Source organism: Thermobia domestica, chromosome 8, assembly GCF_964235325.1.
Source record: "Thermobia domestica chromosome 8, izTheDome1.hap1.1, whole genome shotgun sequence".
NCBI classification, from domain to species: domain Eukaryota; kingdom Metazoa; phylum Arthropoda; class Insecta; order Zygentoma; family Lepismatidae; genus Thermobia; species Thermobia domestica.
This window is the reverse complement of record NC_137461.1, coordinates 120,444,167-120,459,986: the sequence shown is the minus strand read 5'-3', so window position 1 is coordinate 120,459,986 and position 15,820 is coordinate 120,444,167. Positions and strand designations below refer to the sequence as shown.

At 34.7% G+C, this 15,820-nt stretch overlaps 1 protein-coding gene across 4 annotated transcripts in view; it reads left to right on the top strand.

Moving 5' to 3' along the window:
* Window positions 1–15,594, top strand: part of LOC145693174 (uncharacterized) — a 46,434-nt gene extending 30,840 nt beyond the window's left edge. For all 4 annotated transcript variants that reach the window (XM_081768944.1, XM_081768941.1, XM_081768943.1 and 1 more), the window contains exon 2: window positions 5,921–15,594. In XM_081768944.1, coding sequence (XP_081625070.1) covers window positions 5,964–7,436 — 1,473 coding nt within the window. In that variant the 5' untranslated portion in view covers window positions 5,921–5,963 and the 3' untranslated portion in view covers window positions 7,437–15,594. The remainder of the gene's footprint in view (window positions 1–5,920) is intronic.
* The last annotated feature ends 226 nt before the right edge of the window (window positions 15,595–15,820 follow it).

Below are 15,820 nucleotides of genomic sequence, written 5' to 3'. Positions count from 1 at the left end.
CGCCGTTCCCCTGCCTATCTATACCCATTATAGTTTTTTCGGAACTGGGGGGACGCCTTAATTTTTTTTCGAGATGGTTGTACGGCGTCCGCGCATTCTCCTTAACTTTTACCCCTGGGGCCAATAGGCTAATAAAATGTATTTGATATCCCTATTCGACTATATTGTTATTCAAATATCACTCTCCTGTGTGGCCACCTTCAAATTGAACAATCACATTTGTCTTGGAAACGCTTTGCCAGGCGTGCAAAATTCAATTAAGAAAGACGCGATATTCATAATTAAACTTGTGATCTATATTGTTGTGTTTTTCCCAGGCCCGTATCCCCGAGGGGTCTAGGGGGCCGGACTCCCCCTAAATTTTTACTGCTCCCCTAAAATGTGCACGATAAGCTTGCAAATGAACAATAATATGGTTGGATCGGCCCCCCTAACTTATACCGCTCCCCTGCATTTTAGGACTGACTACTGGCCTGGTTCTTCCCCTTCTGTAGCTAGGTCCAAACAGCTCGAGCAATGCCAGACAGGCTTGCCCTGCCGCGGTACTCCGAATCCTGTCGGCCTATGTTTATGCATCGCAGGATACGGTGTTCTAATACATGATCGCTAGCCATGTGCTTAGTTTTCAGCAATTGGAATGTCGATTATGGGGAAATATTGGTCAAATTCCAGGAATTTTAAGATATTCAACGAGAACATAGACCGAAAAATATAAAGAAGAAAAAAATGGTTAGCGGGAATGTGCGTTCAAAGTTGTGAACCAGGTGACTTTTATTCTCAAGAAAACCGCTGTTTGCATACATCATCGCTAGCCGATTGTTTGTTTTCTGGTCACATTTCTCGCGAAATACCGTAAAATATTGTCTGAAGTTGGCCACTATTTTCAAACAATCGCCATTAAAATCCGTTGAAAATTTTAAAAAATGGCTATGGATGAGATATTGAAACACCGTCTTCCACAATGAATACCATCATGTCCATGGGTTTTCTCGGGGTCCTCCCGTTTCCTCCCTTCTTCTCATTCCATCAATTCTTCCATCACCACTCACTTGCCTTAATCATCGTCTTCCTTAGCCTAAAGGGTATAATCATCGGATGTTAAACTGAAATATTTCATTTTATCCACTGCACAGAGGCCGGCTGTATTGGGAGTCGCGTTGGAGTTAGCCCCGCGTTTCGAAGACAAATGTCATTATTTAATGTTTAGATGACCACACAGAAAGTGACATTTGAATGACAATACAGTTGGTTTCAAATAAATTTTATTAGCCTATTTATCCGGTGTGCCAAATAGGATGCAATTTGCAAATTGTAAGACGCCATTACCCTTCCCCAATAAGTTCCCTTATCTTGCAAAATGTGTACGTTTTGACCTCACCATTCCGTCGAGTACCCAAGACAACACCCCAGTACCAAAAATGAAGCGTGTATCTCAAACAAAAAAAAAAAAAAAAAAAAAAAAAAAAAAGGTTTCTTCCAACTGTTTTCAAAATCTGTTCAATTTTGAAATTTTAACGCCCATAATTCGAACAAGCTTGCGATCGAGAATTTCTCCGGTTGCTTAACTGTTTCATATGTAAAAATTAGTCGACTGAGCATAGTATTAATATGAAGTCAGAGTAACACCTCACGACCTTCCCTAGTAAGTGGAATTCATTACTATTTTCCACTAACGGGTTCAGGCGACTATTCGCGTATGCATGAAAGCTCAAAAACATATATAGATTATTTTCAAGAAGATATATTGTACCTAAGCAAATTAAGTTTCAGCAAAAATAAAGAAAGAAAGGAAAGGAAAGAAGAAAAAAGAAAGAAAACATATTAGGCTACATATTTAACGTTCAAAATGATCGTCAAAATAAATCTTTGTATTACGTGGAAACAAACAGTTAAAAATTGAAAAGCGCTTAGCTGCTTCTTCAATTTATGCTTCCTTTCTCTTTGTTTCCTTTGTCTCTTCGATCTTTTACTTAGTATTGGATTCCTCTTTATATATATATATATATATATATATATATATATATATATATATATATATATATGGTTCCTTCTGTTTCCCCATTTTCCATTTTTATTAACTATAATAGTTTTGTCACAATTCACAGGTTCCGCCTCTGGACTTCAGACGCTAACAAGGAATTGCCCTACTACTGTGACTGCAATAGTACACATGTAAGTTTGGCAACGAAGCATTATGGCGTCCTGCGTAAGCATGAGATTCAGCCGCTAAAACTATTTCCGTAAACACAAAATAATATTTGGATAAAATTTAAAACATAACACGAGAAACGGTAATTTAATATCCAAATTGCGTAATGAGACAACTACTTGTAAAATAATTTATGTTTGTAAGTAAAAATTTCATAAAACTGAGCACAGGAGTAGGAAAATCTAACAGCAAGCGCCATCTTGCGTACTCATCTTAAAACTGATCAAGTTTTTCTCTTATATGTTACTTTTTCAGCTAACAGAATACATAAGCACAGAAAATAGTATCTCATGTTGTAGCTGACGCATAACTCTATTTTATAGTGTAATACTTATAATATGTGCCATTTCTTTACGCGTTGGTTAAGCCAATGAACTAATGCTTATACTGACTTCCGGGTAGTGATCCACCTTAACGTATATTTATGTTAAGCAGTCTGGTGGTCCGACATAACTGTCACTATTGGAGCGATGAAAACCCACATTGAATGATGGAACATCATCGTACCCAATATCCACAAAAACTGAATGTGTGGGTAGAATGATAGTAAACATATTACTTGCCCTTTTTTTAAATAATGGCAATCTGACATGTGAGAAGTATTTTACAGTGCTTCGTAAACAGATTCTTCCTGTCATGCAAGTCTCCACACATAATTTTAATTGCGTTTGATTCCAACAAGAAAAACACACACACCCAGACTTACGGCATCGCATTGCGAAAGAAACAAAAGACTTCCTCGTTGTGTGCTACAGCGTACGCTTGCCAGTTTCTATGATCGGGTGATTTAGTGTCAGATAATCGACACATTTTCGTGTTCATGCTGCTCTGCAATATGCAATATACAGTTACCCACAGGAGTACAGGGTGACCCAAAAGTAGGTATACAGTCCCATACTGATCAACTATTGCTTTTTATATCATTTCTTATTGTTATCCATCATGTAGACTTAGTTTCTTTATTATTTGTTCTTAATATCTTTTTACATATACTTTAAGCTCGGAACAGCCGAAGCAAATAAACCCATAAACTAGAATGTTATACTTCATCAAAGCAGAGGTGTATACCTACTTTTGGGCCACCCTGTACAGTAAACCTTCTTTGAGATAATTATCAATCCTTTAATTTTAAACGTAGCATACACTACCTCATTAGGAATTAGTGGTAGGTTAAAAAGGAGAGTCATATTCTCATTTCGGAAAAGATCATACTCAATATGATATGTCACACATCCTTTCTGTTTAAAGAATATTGTGTGATATCCAATGTGGCGGAATCCAAGTTGGCTGTTATGATATCCACACCCCCATTCAATTCAGTTTTTGCACCAACACGTGCAGCATTTGCTTTTCCTCCCCTAGGATGTCTCCTTATTACTGGCCTGTCCCGATACTTTATCTGCTACATACAAAGTACATTTACCTCGTAAAAGAATAATGATAAGTAAAAACTGAGTTCAGATTCACGTTTGTGGAAGATCCAAACCTAATTGGTGTGTCAAACATACCCCTTTCCATTTAAAAATATTGTATGATATCCAATATGATAGAATCCCAGTATCTGCCATGACATCTGTGCCCTCATTCAATGCAGTTTTCTCATCAATATCCACTTGCAGCATCTGCTTTTCCTCCGTCCACTTGTATCGTTATTACTGGGTTGTCACAGTACTTTTGACTAACCCTGTATACAGATCATGTATGTCCTTTCAACACATTTAAATTAGGTACTGTCCACAGTATATTTTTCATCTAATAAGCATTTTTGTACTTTCTCAAATAAATTTCATCTAATAATAATAATTTTTGTACTTTGATTTTAGTCTTTTGACGTGGTGCTCTCTCTACCCAGGCCGTTTGGACCGGGGCGTTTTGACTCGACCCCTCGATGCGGGGCCGTTTTCACTCCGGCCTTTCTGGCCTTTCTGGCCTCGCCCTTTTTTCCGGACTCTTCTGACGTGTTACCCCCTCATCTCTGGCTAATTTGAACCTCAGATAATAGGGTTAAATCTTAAAGGTTCATTCAAAACACATGCCTTGTTTCATAAAAATCGGAAACAAGCAAAGAATACTCCGAATACCCCTTTCGTCAACACTAAAGACATAATTATCTTCACTCCGTATTAAGCTTGTCTTCATGTAATCACCATCAACAATGTGAAGACTGGTGTGTTCATAGGCCTTGGCTGAGAATATGTATGAAGATTCTCGTAGAATTTCTTTTATTATTTATTTATTTATTTGAGAGATGAGCTTACCCCTCTTCTTGGAATTTTTCAATTCCAGACATTTGGATGATTGGGAAGACGAAAAAATACGATATTTTACATCAAAATCTAATTACTTTCACGAACATCTAATCAGTTATAGGAAATATATTTACCTTTTAATTTTAATTAATTAATAATGAAAGTTATCGAAGAAACTTATTCATATAAGAGATTCTGCCAAGTTTGGGGCAAATTTATCTCCTTTCAGTCGTTTGTCCGTGGTTGATTTCAGCATCAAGTATGATTGTGGAGAAAATATACCTTTATTTTTTTTTATTTTTTTTAAAGTTATACTGGAAAATTGTATTTTACCTCATATTGTTGGTGGATTTCAATCCCATAGACTTATTTTCTAAACTTAGACAAAGACATGTCAAGTTACATAAAAATCTTACAGGTTGTACTAGTAACCGTGAAACAGTCGAACATAAATACCGGTTATGCCAAACGGTAGAAGTAGTAATTGACTTGTACAAGAATGTTACATGTTTTTTAATAAATGAAATTTCATGACGTATGTCTCTTCCTAATATCAGTATCAAAATGATTTATCTAGATAATTGTATATGAGTACTAGAGGTGTTGAATTCCCGCCAAGTGATCTTTGTTGTGGACAAACACCGTGTGCATGGGTTTCCTCGGGGTTCTCCCGTTTCCTCCCACTTCATTCCACCGCACAGTCTCCTTTAGCCTAGCCGGCATAATCGTGGGACGTAAAACTCGAAGATTTCATTTCATTTAAAGGTGTTGAAAGTATATACATGTCTTCCATAATTTTTAAAGAAGAAAGTTGTAAAGTAAAAGAATGGTATTTAAATCCGTTATTTCTTAGTTAAGTACCTTGAACCACTTCATGACCAATCTTTCTATTTCACACTTAAAAATTTGCCTAATATTAGTTTGCTCCTCAGATTTGTAATATAAACTTACATCATTGCATAATTAGAAGTTTTAATTCACCTAGATATTACAATATTTTTTTATTATATAACAAAAGAAGTATTAATGAATCCCTAAGTGGATGACAGTCGTAAGTACCGATAAGAACTAGTACACATATGCAACATTACCATATGTTGTCGGTGGTATTATTTAAAACATATTATAGTCACGAGGACGAGAGGAGGAAATGTCGAAACTCTCAGAAAAACTATTTTGAGAAAAAACTTCGTCATAATGCAATAGAAACAAAATTGCGATTGAATTTAGATGAGATCTTATTCATTGTATTTATGAAAATTTTATTCGTGATCAATCAAGCCTGAAAACCGAGAAATTTTGCAAGAATTCGCGGTTCGTTGGCAATAAATAATGAACATAAGTTTATGTTTGAATGTTTGTTTGTTTGTTTATATTTGTTTTCTTGATCAATTTGTTTATATTTGATTATTTCTTGTACTATTGAAACAAGTTGTAATGTACATGTAATCTCTACTTTCAGATGCTGTGTTCTTGTGTAATTTGCTTCGATCTGTTCATTAATCATGAATTTTTCACCGTTTGGAGGACACTTTCCAGCCTCTCTACCCTCGATGCATCAGTTCGCAGCCAAATTCACGAATGATGGATCAGGTGGAATCCCTCCGCAAGCAGTGCCGTCTGGAGCAATGGTGGTGAGTGGTGGAGATGGTATTCAATATCTACGTCCAGAACATTCAAGTCCCCCGGCTCATTTCGCCAATCAGGCTCCAATTGGGATGCCTACTGATATGGGCAAATATGTTCGACGAACAGAATCAAGTCCACATCCCCCAACGACTCATCCTTTACAAATGATGAATTCAACGACTAAATATCATGCAGGCACGCTACTTGGATGGGGAGAGATGCCGGTACATCATTTCCCTCATGCTGGCGGAGCTGGTATGGACGAACGTTCAGGTATTATTAGTGCTGGTGCTAAAGCTCCTATTAGCGTACCATACAGTCAAGGAAATGCAGTCGTTCAACAGCATCACCCTCCCACTACTCATGTCAATGCCCCAATGCGTCCTCCAATCTCTTCCATTTCGCCATGGCCTCGTCAACAAAATGTAGCAACGATGACTACCCAACAAACGGCAGATAAATGCACTTATGCAGAATCAGATGTTCAGCCACAAGATTTGTGCAAAGGGGCCTTACGTGGTAACACCAATGATACTAACAAAGGAAAAAAGGACGCAGGTATTCTTGTAAAAAGAGAAAAAGATTCCGAGGAAAATAAAGGTGAAATGGATATGGGGCAATCTTCTAGTGACAGCCAAAGTGATAATAAAGCTCTATCGTCTACGGTTGCTACATCATGGGAATGTTTAACAGCCACTACGCAAGGTTCTACTGTAGCTGATTATCTGTCACGACTTCCTGCGTCCACTTTACCCTTAAGTTTGCATCATTTTCTAAAATACTCAACTGAAACTGTGAAAAAGGAACAAGCGACTTCTACGGCAACACTAACGAACCCACAACAAGGAACCACAACGAAAAAGAAAAAGAAGAAGAAAGTTAACAAAGAAAAGAAGCCGAGGCCAAAGCCTGGAGAGATCCGAATCTCAACTGCGCTCGATGGTTCTACGTTGTTTTGTTGTCCTGAGTGTCACATGGCGTACCCTGAGAAGGAAATGCTTCAACAACACATGGCTGGGCATAAATTGGAACGAAGGTTTATATGTGACATATGTGGGGCCGGGTTGAAGCGTAAGGAACACCTCGATCAGCACAAGCGTGGTCATAGTCAAGAACGTCCATTTGTTTGTACGATCTGTTTGAAAGGTTTTAAGCGAAATGAGCATCTAACGCGCCATTATGTGATTCATTCTGGGGATAAGAATCACATGTGTACAGAGTGTGGTAAGGCCTTCAGCCGAAAGGACCATCTTCATAAGCATGTACAGACCCACATAGCGAAACGAGTCAAAGCAGAACTTACCCAGCAAGCCAATGCAGCTGATAGTACAACGCCAGTGCTTTCTTGAATCCCATGTAGTCATCCACAAGAAGTGGTGTTTTCTCCCTTTACTTCTTAACGAACGATAAGTTTTGATACAGTTTGTGCCCTGTTCTAGTGTTCTTTTAGAACATAGATATTCTTTTTTCATACATCAGAGTAAGCGAAAAGCGTTAGTGTTTTTTTTTTTTTTTTTTTTTTTTTTTTTTTTTTTTTTTTTAATATAATTACGTGCAGCTGTGTTGCTATACCTTTTACTGCTATAGGAAGGTAAGTTGATATATTGAAATCCTAATTGTCAATCTTTATTTAAGTGTGATATTTATATAAACCGGTTCATATAATTTCTGTTAATATCGCTTCTCCACATTGCCTTAAATATAATTTAAATTAATGATTATTTTACAACAATAAAAAATATATTAGTATGTGTGTGATACGTGGAGCGTGATATGTATATACAGGTAGCTAAGAATATATAATTACGATAATTTCGGCCAACTATTGCACATGTTCCAGTGTTATATAAATGACCAGACATCCTAGAAATAATTCAGTGATTTAGCTGGATTGGTTGTGATTTTTAAGTAATTGCTGGAAGGTAACCAATAGTTCTTGTATTACAACTTCTTTCTAAGACATCTTTGCTTTGTACCATGACTGACAAGGAAATCCTTGCAATATATGTAAAAAGTATACCTTTCTTATGAAGTAGTGAAATGTTGGGGTCTTTAGTTATCTTTGTGACACATTACAGAACATAATATGTTTAATAAGAAGTGTTAGATAAACAGGCGTAAGAGAAACCAAATATGTAACAGGATTTCTCGTTTTGCATAATAGACCAAAGGTGTATGGATTTATTCGTAATAATACCACGTTCGCCAAATTTCAATGAGAACTAGTCAAGAATGGCTGTTTCCTCGCCTTATTATTTTTTTTCTATTTTTCCATTTCATTCATAGTAATGTTGAATAGTGTTTTGACAGAACAACAGTATTACTCTTAGCCAAACTACGATGTAAAAATACCTTCAAACGTAATTCAAAGGGCTTGTTTTAAACATGTTGCAGTGTATTTTCTGCAAATACATTAGAAGCCTGTATTGTATCTTAATTTACACGTTTATATTAAAATAGTCTACTTGCAATAATTTATGTATGTGCTACTAGAATATGGTACAAAATGCGCTTTAGTGTGTTTCTAATCCATATCAATAAGAAACTTAGAGGGTTAACAAAGTGCAGAATAAAACATTATTTTGAAATGTGATTTTGCCGAAGATATTGTTTACATTTAATAGCGCTAACGTTCAAGTTAAACTTAATTAGTTGCAGCAAAGTTGTTTTTTTTCCATCATGGTTATGCAAGATCTGTTTCAGTGTTTAAATTCGTTTTGACACCATATTTATTCCTGTTTAATATGACAAGTCTGCAAAACGTATGTATGTCGGATCAAATTATGGACGTAAATGATAAAAGTAAGAAGAGAGCAAAGTTACATGAAGCATTAAAACTTGTTTCACGATTACTTTTTTTAATATATGATGTGTTATAATTGAAAATTTTACATGGAGTTAAACAGACATTTTGGGAGGTCTGAATAGTATTTTTTTTAAATATATATCTGCTGTGAAAAAATGCAGTTATTTAAACTAGTAATTGTAGAACGACAGCTAAGTGAGATTTAATATAATATAATGATAATTATAATCAAGCTTTTTAAAAATTAATTACAATACTTCTTGGCTTTAATTCGGGATATGAACTAGTCTCGAGAACTTAACGGAAAACTATTCCAGTAAAACGATTGAAATCATTTTAGTAATGTGCTTTCTGTTTATTTGAGGTTCAAAATAAGAAAATGTTCTAACGCAGAACCATTTATGGCTGTATGCACTAACGAAGTTCAAATAAACGTTCATATAAACGAGTTGAAAATTGAACTTTCTAACTTGAACGTAGTTCAAGGAACTTGGTTACACCATTAAAAATCTTGAGACGGACGATTAAAGCAAGTGAATGATGATTTAACAATTGGTGGAATGTGAATGTGGGAGGAAGCAAGAGTACCCCGAGATTGGCCATTCAAAATTAAACCTAGTTTTTCCACCACATGATCGAGAGTTAACGTTGAACGTCATTTAACAGTTGAACTTCGTTGGTGCACACGGCGTTAATCGTATCTGTCTAACTGAATAACCACTCTGTGGCTTTAAGGAACTGAAAAATTCATCACCGTAGAAACAAAACTTCATTGAATTATTTTCTTTGTCTTAACTAATCCATTCTGGATTACTGTTAACCACCTACTTTACTACTACTAAATATTATCCCCACGTTTTGGTCTGTCCAACGTTCTTTTATTCCCTACGCTTTTCACCTGGAACTATACACACTGTTCTCAATACTCATACATGTGACTTGTCCCGTCCATACGTAACTTTCTAAACTAACCGTTTGATTTTCTCTCTTTTCAACCTTTCTTAAAATCCTCGGTCTGTGTTCTCTGCGGATCAGCACCGAACTTCCACGTCCATAGAATATGATGGACGGAATCATGCTTTTATGAATTATTACTTTTAGTTTGCCCGCTACTTAGTACGAATATCAACACATTTCTCTTCATTAATCTTTTTATTTATTTATTTCATATTATTACTACATCTAAATGTTTAAATTTATTCACTTTGTCCATATTATTGATTATAATATTTCCGTGAAGATTATTTAAGCCTATACTTCGCCTCCATCTTCAGTCACTGAATCCAGTTTCTTCCGGGTTAAGAAATTTCACGTTTTCTTGCATAGACAGCATACATCTCATATCAAATTTATATCGTCCACGTATACAGGAATTTGGATAAGCATATTCAGTAATTATCTTCTATTGCCATCTTCAATTTCTGTAATCATATATTCTGAAACAAAGTTAAAAAGTAATGCGTGTAAGACGTTCCTACCTGTTCGCACCGTAATCTTTGTACCACATGCATGTTATATAGCCTTTCTTTTGACCGAATCGTGTAGGTTTTCGTAAAACCCATGAATAATTAGTGAACGTTTTTTTTATAATATCGTCTAATGGAGAACATTTACTTTATTGTTGACTTCTTACGGGAGAAACCGTATTGATCTCCGGTCAGTTCAACTATATACGAGATTTAATTGTGTTAAAGATGGACAAGATTTTGTAGCAGGTTAGTATTAGCGATATTCGTTTCCTATTGGAAGCACTATTTTTGCAGTCCGTTTTGTAGCTTCCTGTAAATATAGACACAATTGTGTGTATATATATATATAAATTCCGATTTTTCCCTTCTGAACAGTTTGGTCGGTCAATGTCGCTAATTAGGTAGTTCTTTAACAAGTTACCGAAATACAGTTTCCGTTTACTTAGAGTACTACCGGGATCAGACAGTATGTTTCCATTTCTTTCTTAAACCATTGCATTCTATCTCGGCTGATACCCTTTCCTGAATCTGCATTAGTACAGTCCGCATCAAAAAACCTGCAACATGAGCATGTAAGTTTATTGTGAAACAATGAAGTCTTTTGTTCCAAAATAAATGTGCAGGGAAGAACGCCGAGGTTTCTCCTGGCGTGATTCTTGCCACTTAGACGTTATGTTGAATCCCTGTGCTGTTAGGCGTAGTTTCACTATAAACTTACATACTCATGTTGCAGGTTTTTTGCTGCGGACTGTACAAGTTCATTATGTTGTTATTTTTTGTGTCTCTTGATTTCTGCAATCTTATTTTTCATGTATTCTCTCTTATTGCTCTTAAAAATATAAATAGCTTCACGTTTACTGTTTTCATCTTCCTGAAAGTACTCCAATTCTGAACTATATTGTAATTGGCGTCGTATCGTTTTTCATTCACGTGTTCACATTCCTCGTTAAACCAAGATTTATGCTTCTCATCCTAATGTATCACTAATGTTTATTCGGTGATAGAAAGCTACAAACGCTATGCACGATAATCCAGTTACAGTTGCTGAGATAACAGATAGTGCGTTTCTCATCATATATTTCTTTAATATATTGACATGCACGTTTTTGTTTTCTACAATTGCATACATACTACTAATTGCATAAGTATCGTTGGGTACACTTTTATGTGAGATGTGGTATTTACTTTGTTCGATAGATTTTACAGAACGTTGTCAATGAAATACACACACACACATAGTAATCATATAAATATAATACAGTTTTTAATGACTGTCCAGAAACTGTACTACAAATAATTTGCAGATTCCCATTTCTCTAGTGCGTTTTTTTTTTTTTTTTTTTTTAATAAGGAAATTGTAGGAAAATACAAACAAAATGGGTTTCCTTCCCCCAGAAAATAATAAAGCCTTTTTATTATTTTATATTCAGACATGTAGCATATAAACATATATTTCATATTTGTGGGTATATTCCTTTTATTTCTTTATAATCCTCCTTGATTTATGAGCCACCGTGTTTTCGAATGCTATCAGCAGCCATGATGAGGTGGGCTTTTAGGAAAGGGATATACCATATGTCTGACCTGTTCCTAACGTTCATCCAGATTGATTACGAGCCCGTTCGAATATTCAGTGCTTCATAAGTGATAGAGGAAAGTTAAAGGAGCAGTTCGAGTTAAAAACAAGTTTGGTGTAATAAAAAGACTAACAAAAAAATAATAGACCCGTATTTTTTTAAATCTTGATAGACCGTCTCGTTCAGCTTCTATAGGCATTTGTTTCTGATAAATCGCAAATGCTGATGTTACCGGTGTGCTACGCGAGGAACTCAATGTGAGTCAGCAACCACTCCCTTGTACGCAGCTGATAAACCTTTAATAGTGCGGTGGATTTAACAGATTGTGTTTTGGATTCGTTAGCAATCTTGCTTTGTGTTGAATACTTGAGGAACGTTTTTGTTAGTTGTTTTTCTACAGCATTGGTATAAAAAATAGAGAGCAGTGTTGTGCGAAGCAGTGTTTCTTCCAGACATGTTTCTGGTGATGGCATTGTCTCCCGGAGCTCTGAGAGTGCCCCCTATAATGCGTCTATAATAAATATAAGAGTACTGTGTGAAAATAATGTGCCCCTCCGAATGTGCGTGTGCTGTGTCTGTGAAGTGAAGTAGAAATGACTAACACGTGCTGTGTTTTCGGTTGCAATTCTCGTCCGATTAAAGCTGAGGACATAAAGTATCTTTTTTTATGTTTCCATGTCATGAGAATTCACCAAATCGATATAAATTATGGCTCAAGGAAATAAATAGGAAAACTTTTGTGACAAATAAAAACACTCGTGTTCCAAACATCTTGAAGAGTCCGACTTCGAGCAGTCATGTTTACTGAAAGAAAAGCTAATGCCAGGAGAATTATTTACACGCAAACTGAGAAAGTGCTGTTCTAAGTATATTATTGAAAGGTTTAGAATCCAAGCCATTGAACAAGCGCCGATCTGTGTCCAGTTACCAACGTAAAAATGTCGTACAAGAAGCAATTGACGGTTGTAGTCAAAACTAGGCATTAGAGGGTAATAGCGACGATGTCACTCATGATTATGAAGGTACTGCTTTAGAAATAAATGTAAATACAACTGCTATACAATGTGAATTGGGGAGTGAAATATACCGGCTTGTAGAAAGAATCAGTGACGATGACAGTATTCCTCAGGACATTGACTCATCTTTTGATTTTTATGTATCAAGTGACAGTGATGATGAAACGGGTGACGAGAGTTCCGCGGAGAGCGATGCAAATTAAACAAATTTAACCGGTGAAGTATTTTTCCTATTCTGGCAAACTTTACAGATATTATTTCATTTTTGCCGCATATGTCGCGCTTCTGTGCATATCTTGAAGCACAAAATTATAGACTCAGCATTAAAAATTGCAACAAAACGTGAAAATGAACATACTTATGTTTGGGAATTGGAACCATGATTAAAGGAAAGGTACTTAGGTGTTATAGCAATCTAGTCCATCATCTATTTACATAGTAATGGTTTCGAAATTTTAGTTCCTTTTGTGAAACCTTGAATTTATGCTTTGTAGGAAAACTACGTTTTATAGTATAGAAAAAAAAATGTGCAACCCGCCATCAGATATTATCATTTTCTACATGCAGATGACATTTCTAAGTCTTTGCAATCAGTTCTGGAAAAGGAAATCGCACTTTAGAACGTGCCACCGCACCATTCACAAACGAAATGCTTGGCACTGTGTGTATGGAAACCTGCTCTCGCAACGTGCCCACGTATGGCGTCATCAAAATCTTTTTTCCTCTGTACTCGCTAACGACTGAACGTATCGCGATCAAACAAACATTTCTTTTAGAATTTTCAACTCTACAAATGGAAATAATTTGTAAAAAATGCATTTCTAAGTTGAACTGCTCCTTTAAACAATTAATGTCCCTTGTTCCTTACATAATTTTGCAACTATTGTAGGTATACCTTACGTTGGATGTAATTGATTAACACATGAAAAACTTTCTGAGTTTTAACGACATGAACAATTATTAATTACTCTTCATTCGTATATTCATTTATGCCTAGTTTAAATAGTAGGGATAAAGTGATAGTGTTTTTTCAACAATACAATTTTTGTTAAAGTTATTATGCAGATACAATCATCCCGATTATGACTTAAAATCTATGTATTTAACGGAATGTTCAAACTACATTCCTCATATATATATATATTAGGAACTAAGCTTGACTTCCCTTGCTGGCAAGGTATTATCGTATAGTATTTTTGTAAGTCGAATCACCTTGTAAACCTATGCATTGATAGAAATTGTGCTTATTATTTTATTGTAACCAGCTTTACTGTTCGTTTGAGAATTAGTGGCGGGTCCATTGGATGACTGAAGGTTCCCATACTTTTAATCCCTTCAGTTATATTAAAAAAATATCCCATATCAGAGGTGAAAGTCATAATGCGAAAAGATAAAACAATTGGTACATAAGTGAATGAAGGAAGAAGTAAGTGCTAAAATTTTAAAATACCTGCGTTAACCATAATTTGAAGCTCTTAGTTGTCGTAATATATAATTTAAGATCTGTTGCCTTAATTATTATATGCATACGTTTATATAGGGTATATTTCCAGAAATTATATTACTCTATGCCATATTGTGAAGATCTAATGTAAGTGCTATATATATATATATAAACGTTTTATATCCATCTACAAAATTTAAATTAAAAGAATACTAAAGCTTACGTTCATGAGATTCCTTTTATCGTATTTAAAAATTTCTGAAACAAAACATATGAAATAGTTTGTATCATGTTGGGTTCTTTAAAAAAGAAGAGGAGCATAACAAGAGCGATAGTTTAGGAGAGAATTGTTGTTAAACTTTTACAGATATATATTTATAATAGTTCATATAGTGATCGACAAAAAAGAAATAGCATATTTTATTTATAGATTACATACGAAATATTTTTATTTTGCTTGATGGCTGTACATGGTGGTACACAAGTAAAATATTTAGTAAATTCGCCTCAAAAACAATTGCAATAATCTGCCAGTGCTGGCAGAATACTTGAAATAATTATATATTTTGTAGATAAATTTGATTAAATTCAACAAAAAAATTACTTCTAAGAATTAACCAAAATGTGTATCGGTATACGAATTTGAGTACACCCTTTCGTAATATTTGATTTGCAAATGTATTCCCAGTTACTCCTGTTGAAAAGACGGAATAACTTAAAAGTTTAAGGTAATTCTCTGTACTATCGCATAAGGCAATAACTATACAATATTGAAGATAATAATACCAGTGTGTAAACCAATTTTATATTGTAAAAGTCTAAAATGAAGAAAATAATATGCAATTTTATCCTCATAATTTGTATCTCGTATTTTGCACTGTATAGCATGAGTGTAAGAGCATTTTAGGTTTTGTACAGTGCTCTTAAAAAGTGAATGAATTTTAAAGTGATGATGATGTCTTTGTGCGATTATGAAGAGCTAATGTAAATATATTTTATTTTTTATTATGAAATATTTTTGAAAGAATAAAATATAGTAAGTGTAAAGAGTAATAATGATTAAACATTTATTATATACACATATTATAAATGTAATCGTCTGAAGTAATGGAAGAAAGAAAATAAAATGTGATGTTTATGACATGTTTATTAAATCAGTATTCTTATGTAGGAGATATGTATAGATTCTTTTTTTTTTTTAAATGTATAAGTAACATTACGGCGAAATGAGTTTCGCGCAAATTTACCAATGATTTAAATCAAATATTTTCGTGCTATGTTTTAAAGATACAAACTACGTCTTATACTTTTATCTAAGAACACTATAAACTGAAAGATCTGTATATAAAAGATAAATGAATTTGTATATGTACCTTTTAAATTGCCTTTGGTTATTTTAGTGTTAATATATTAAGTATACC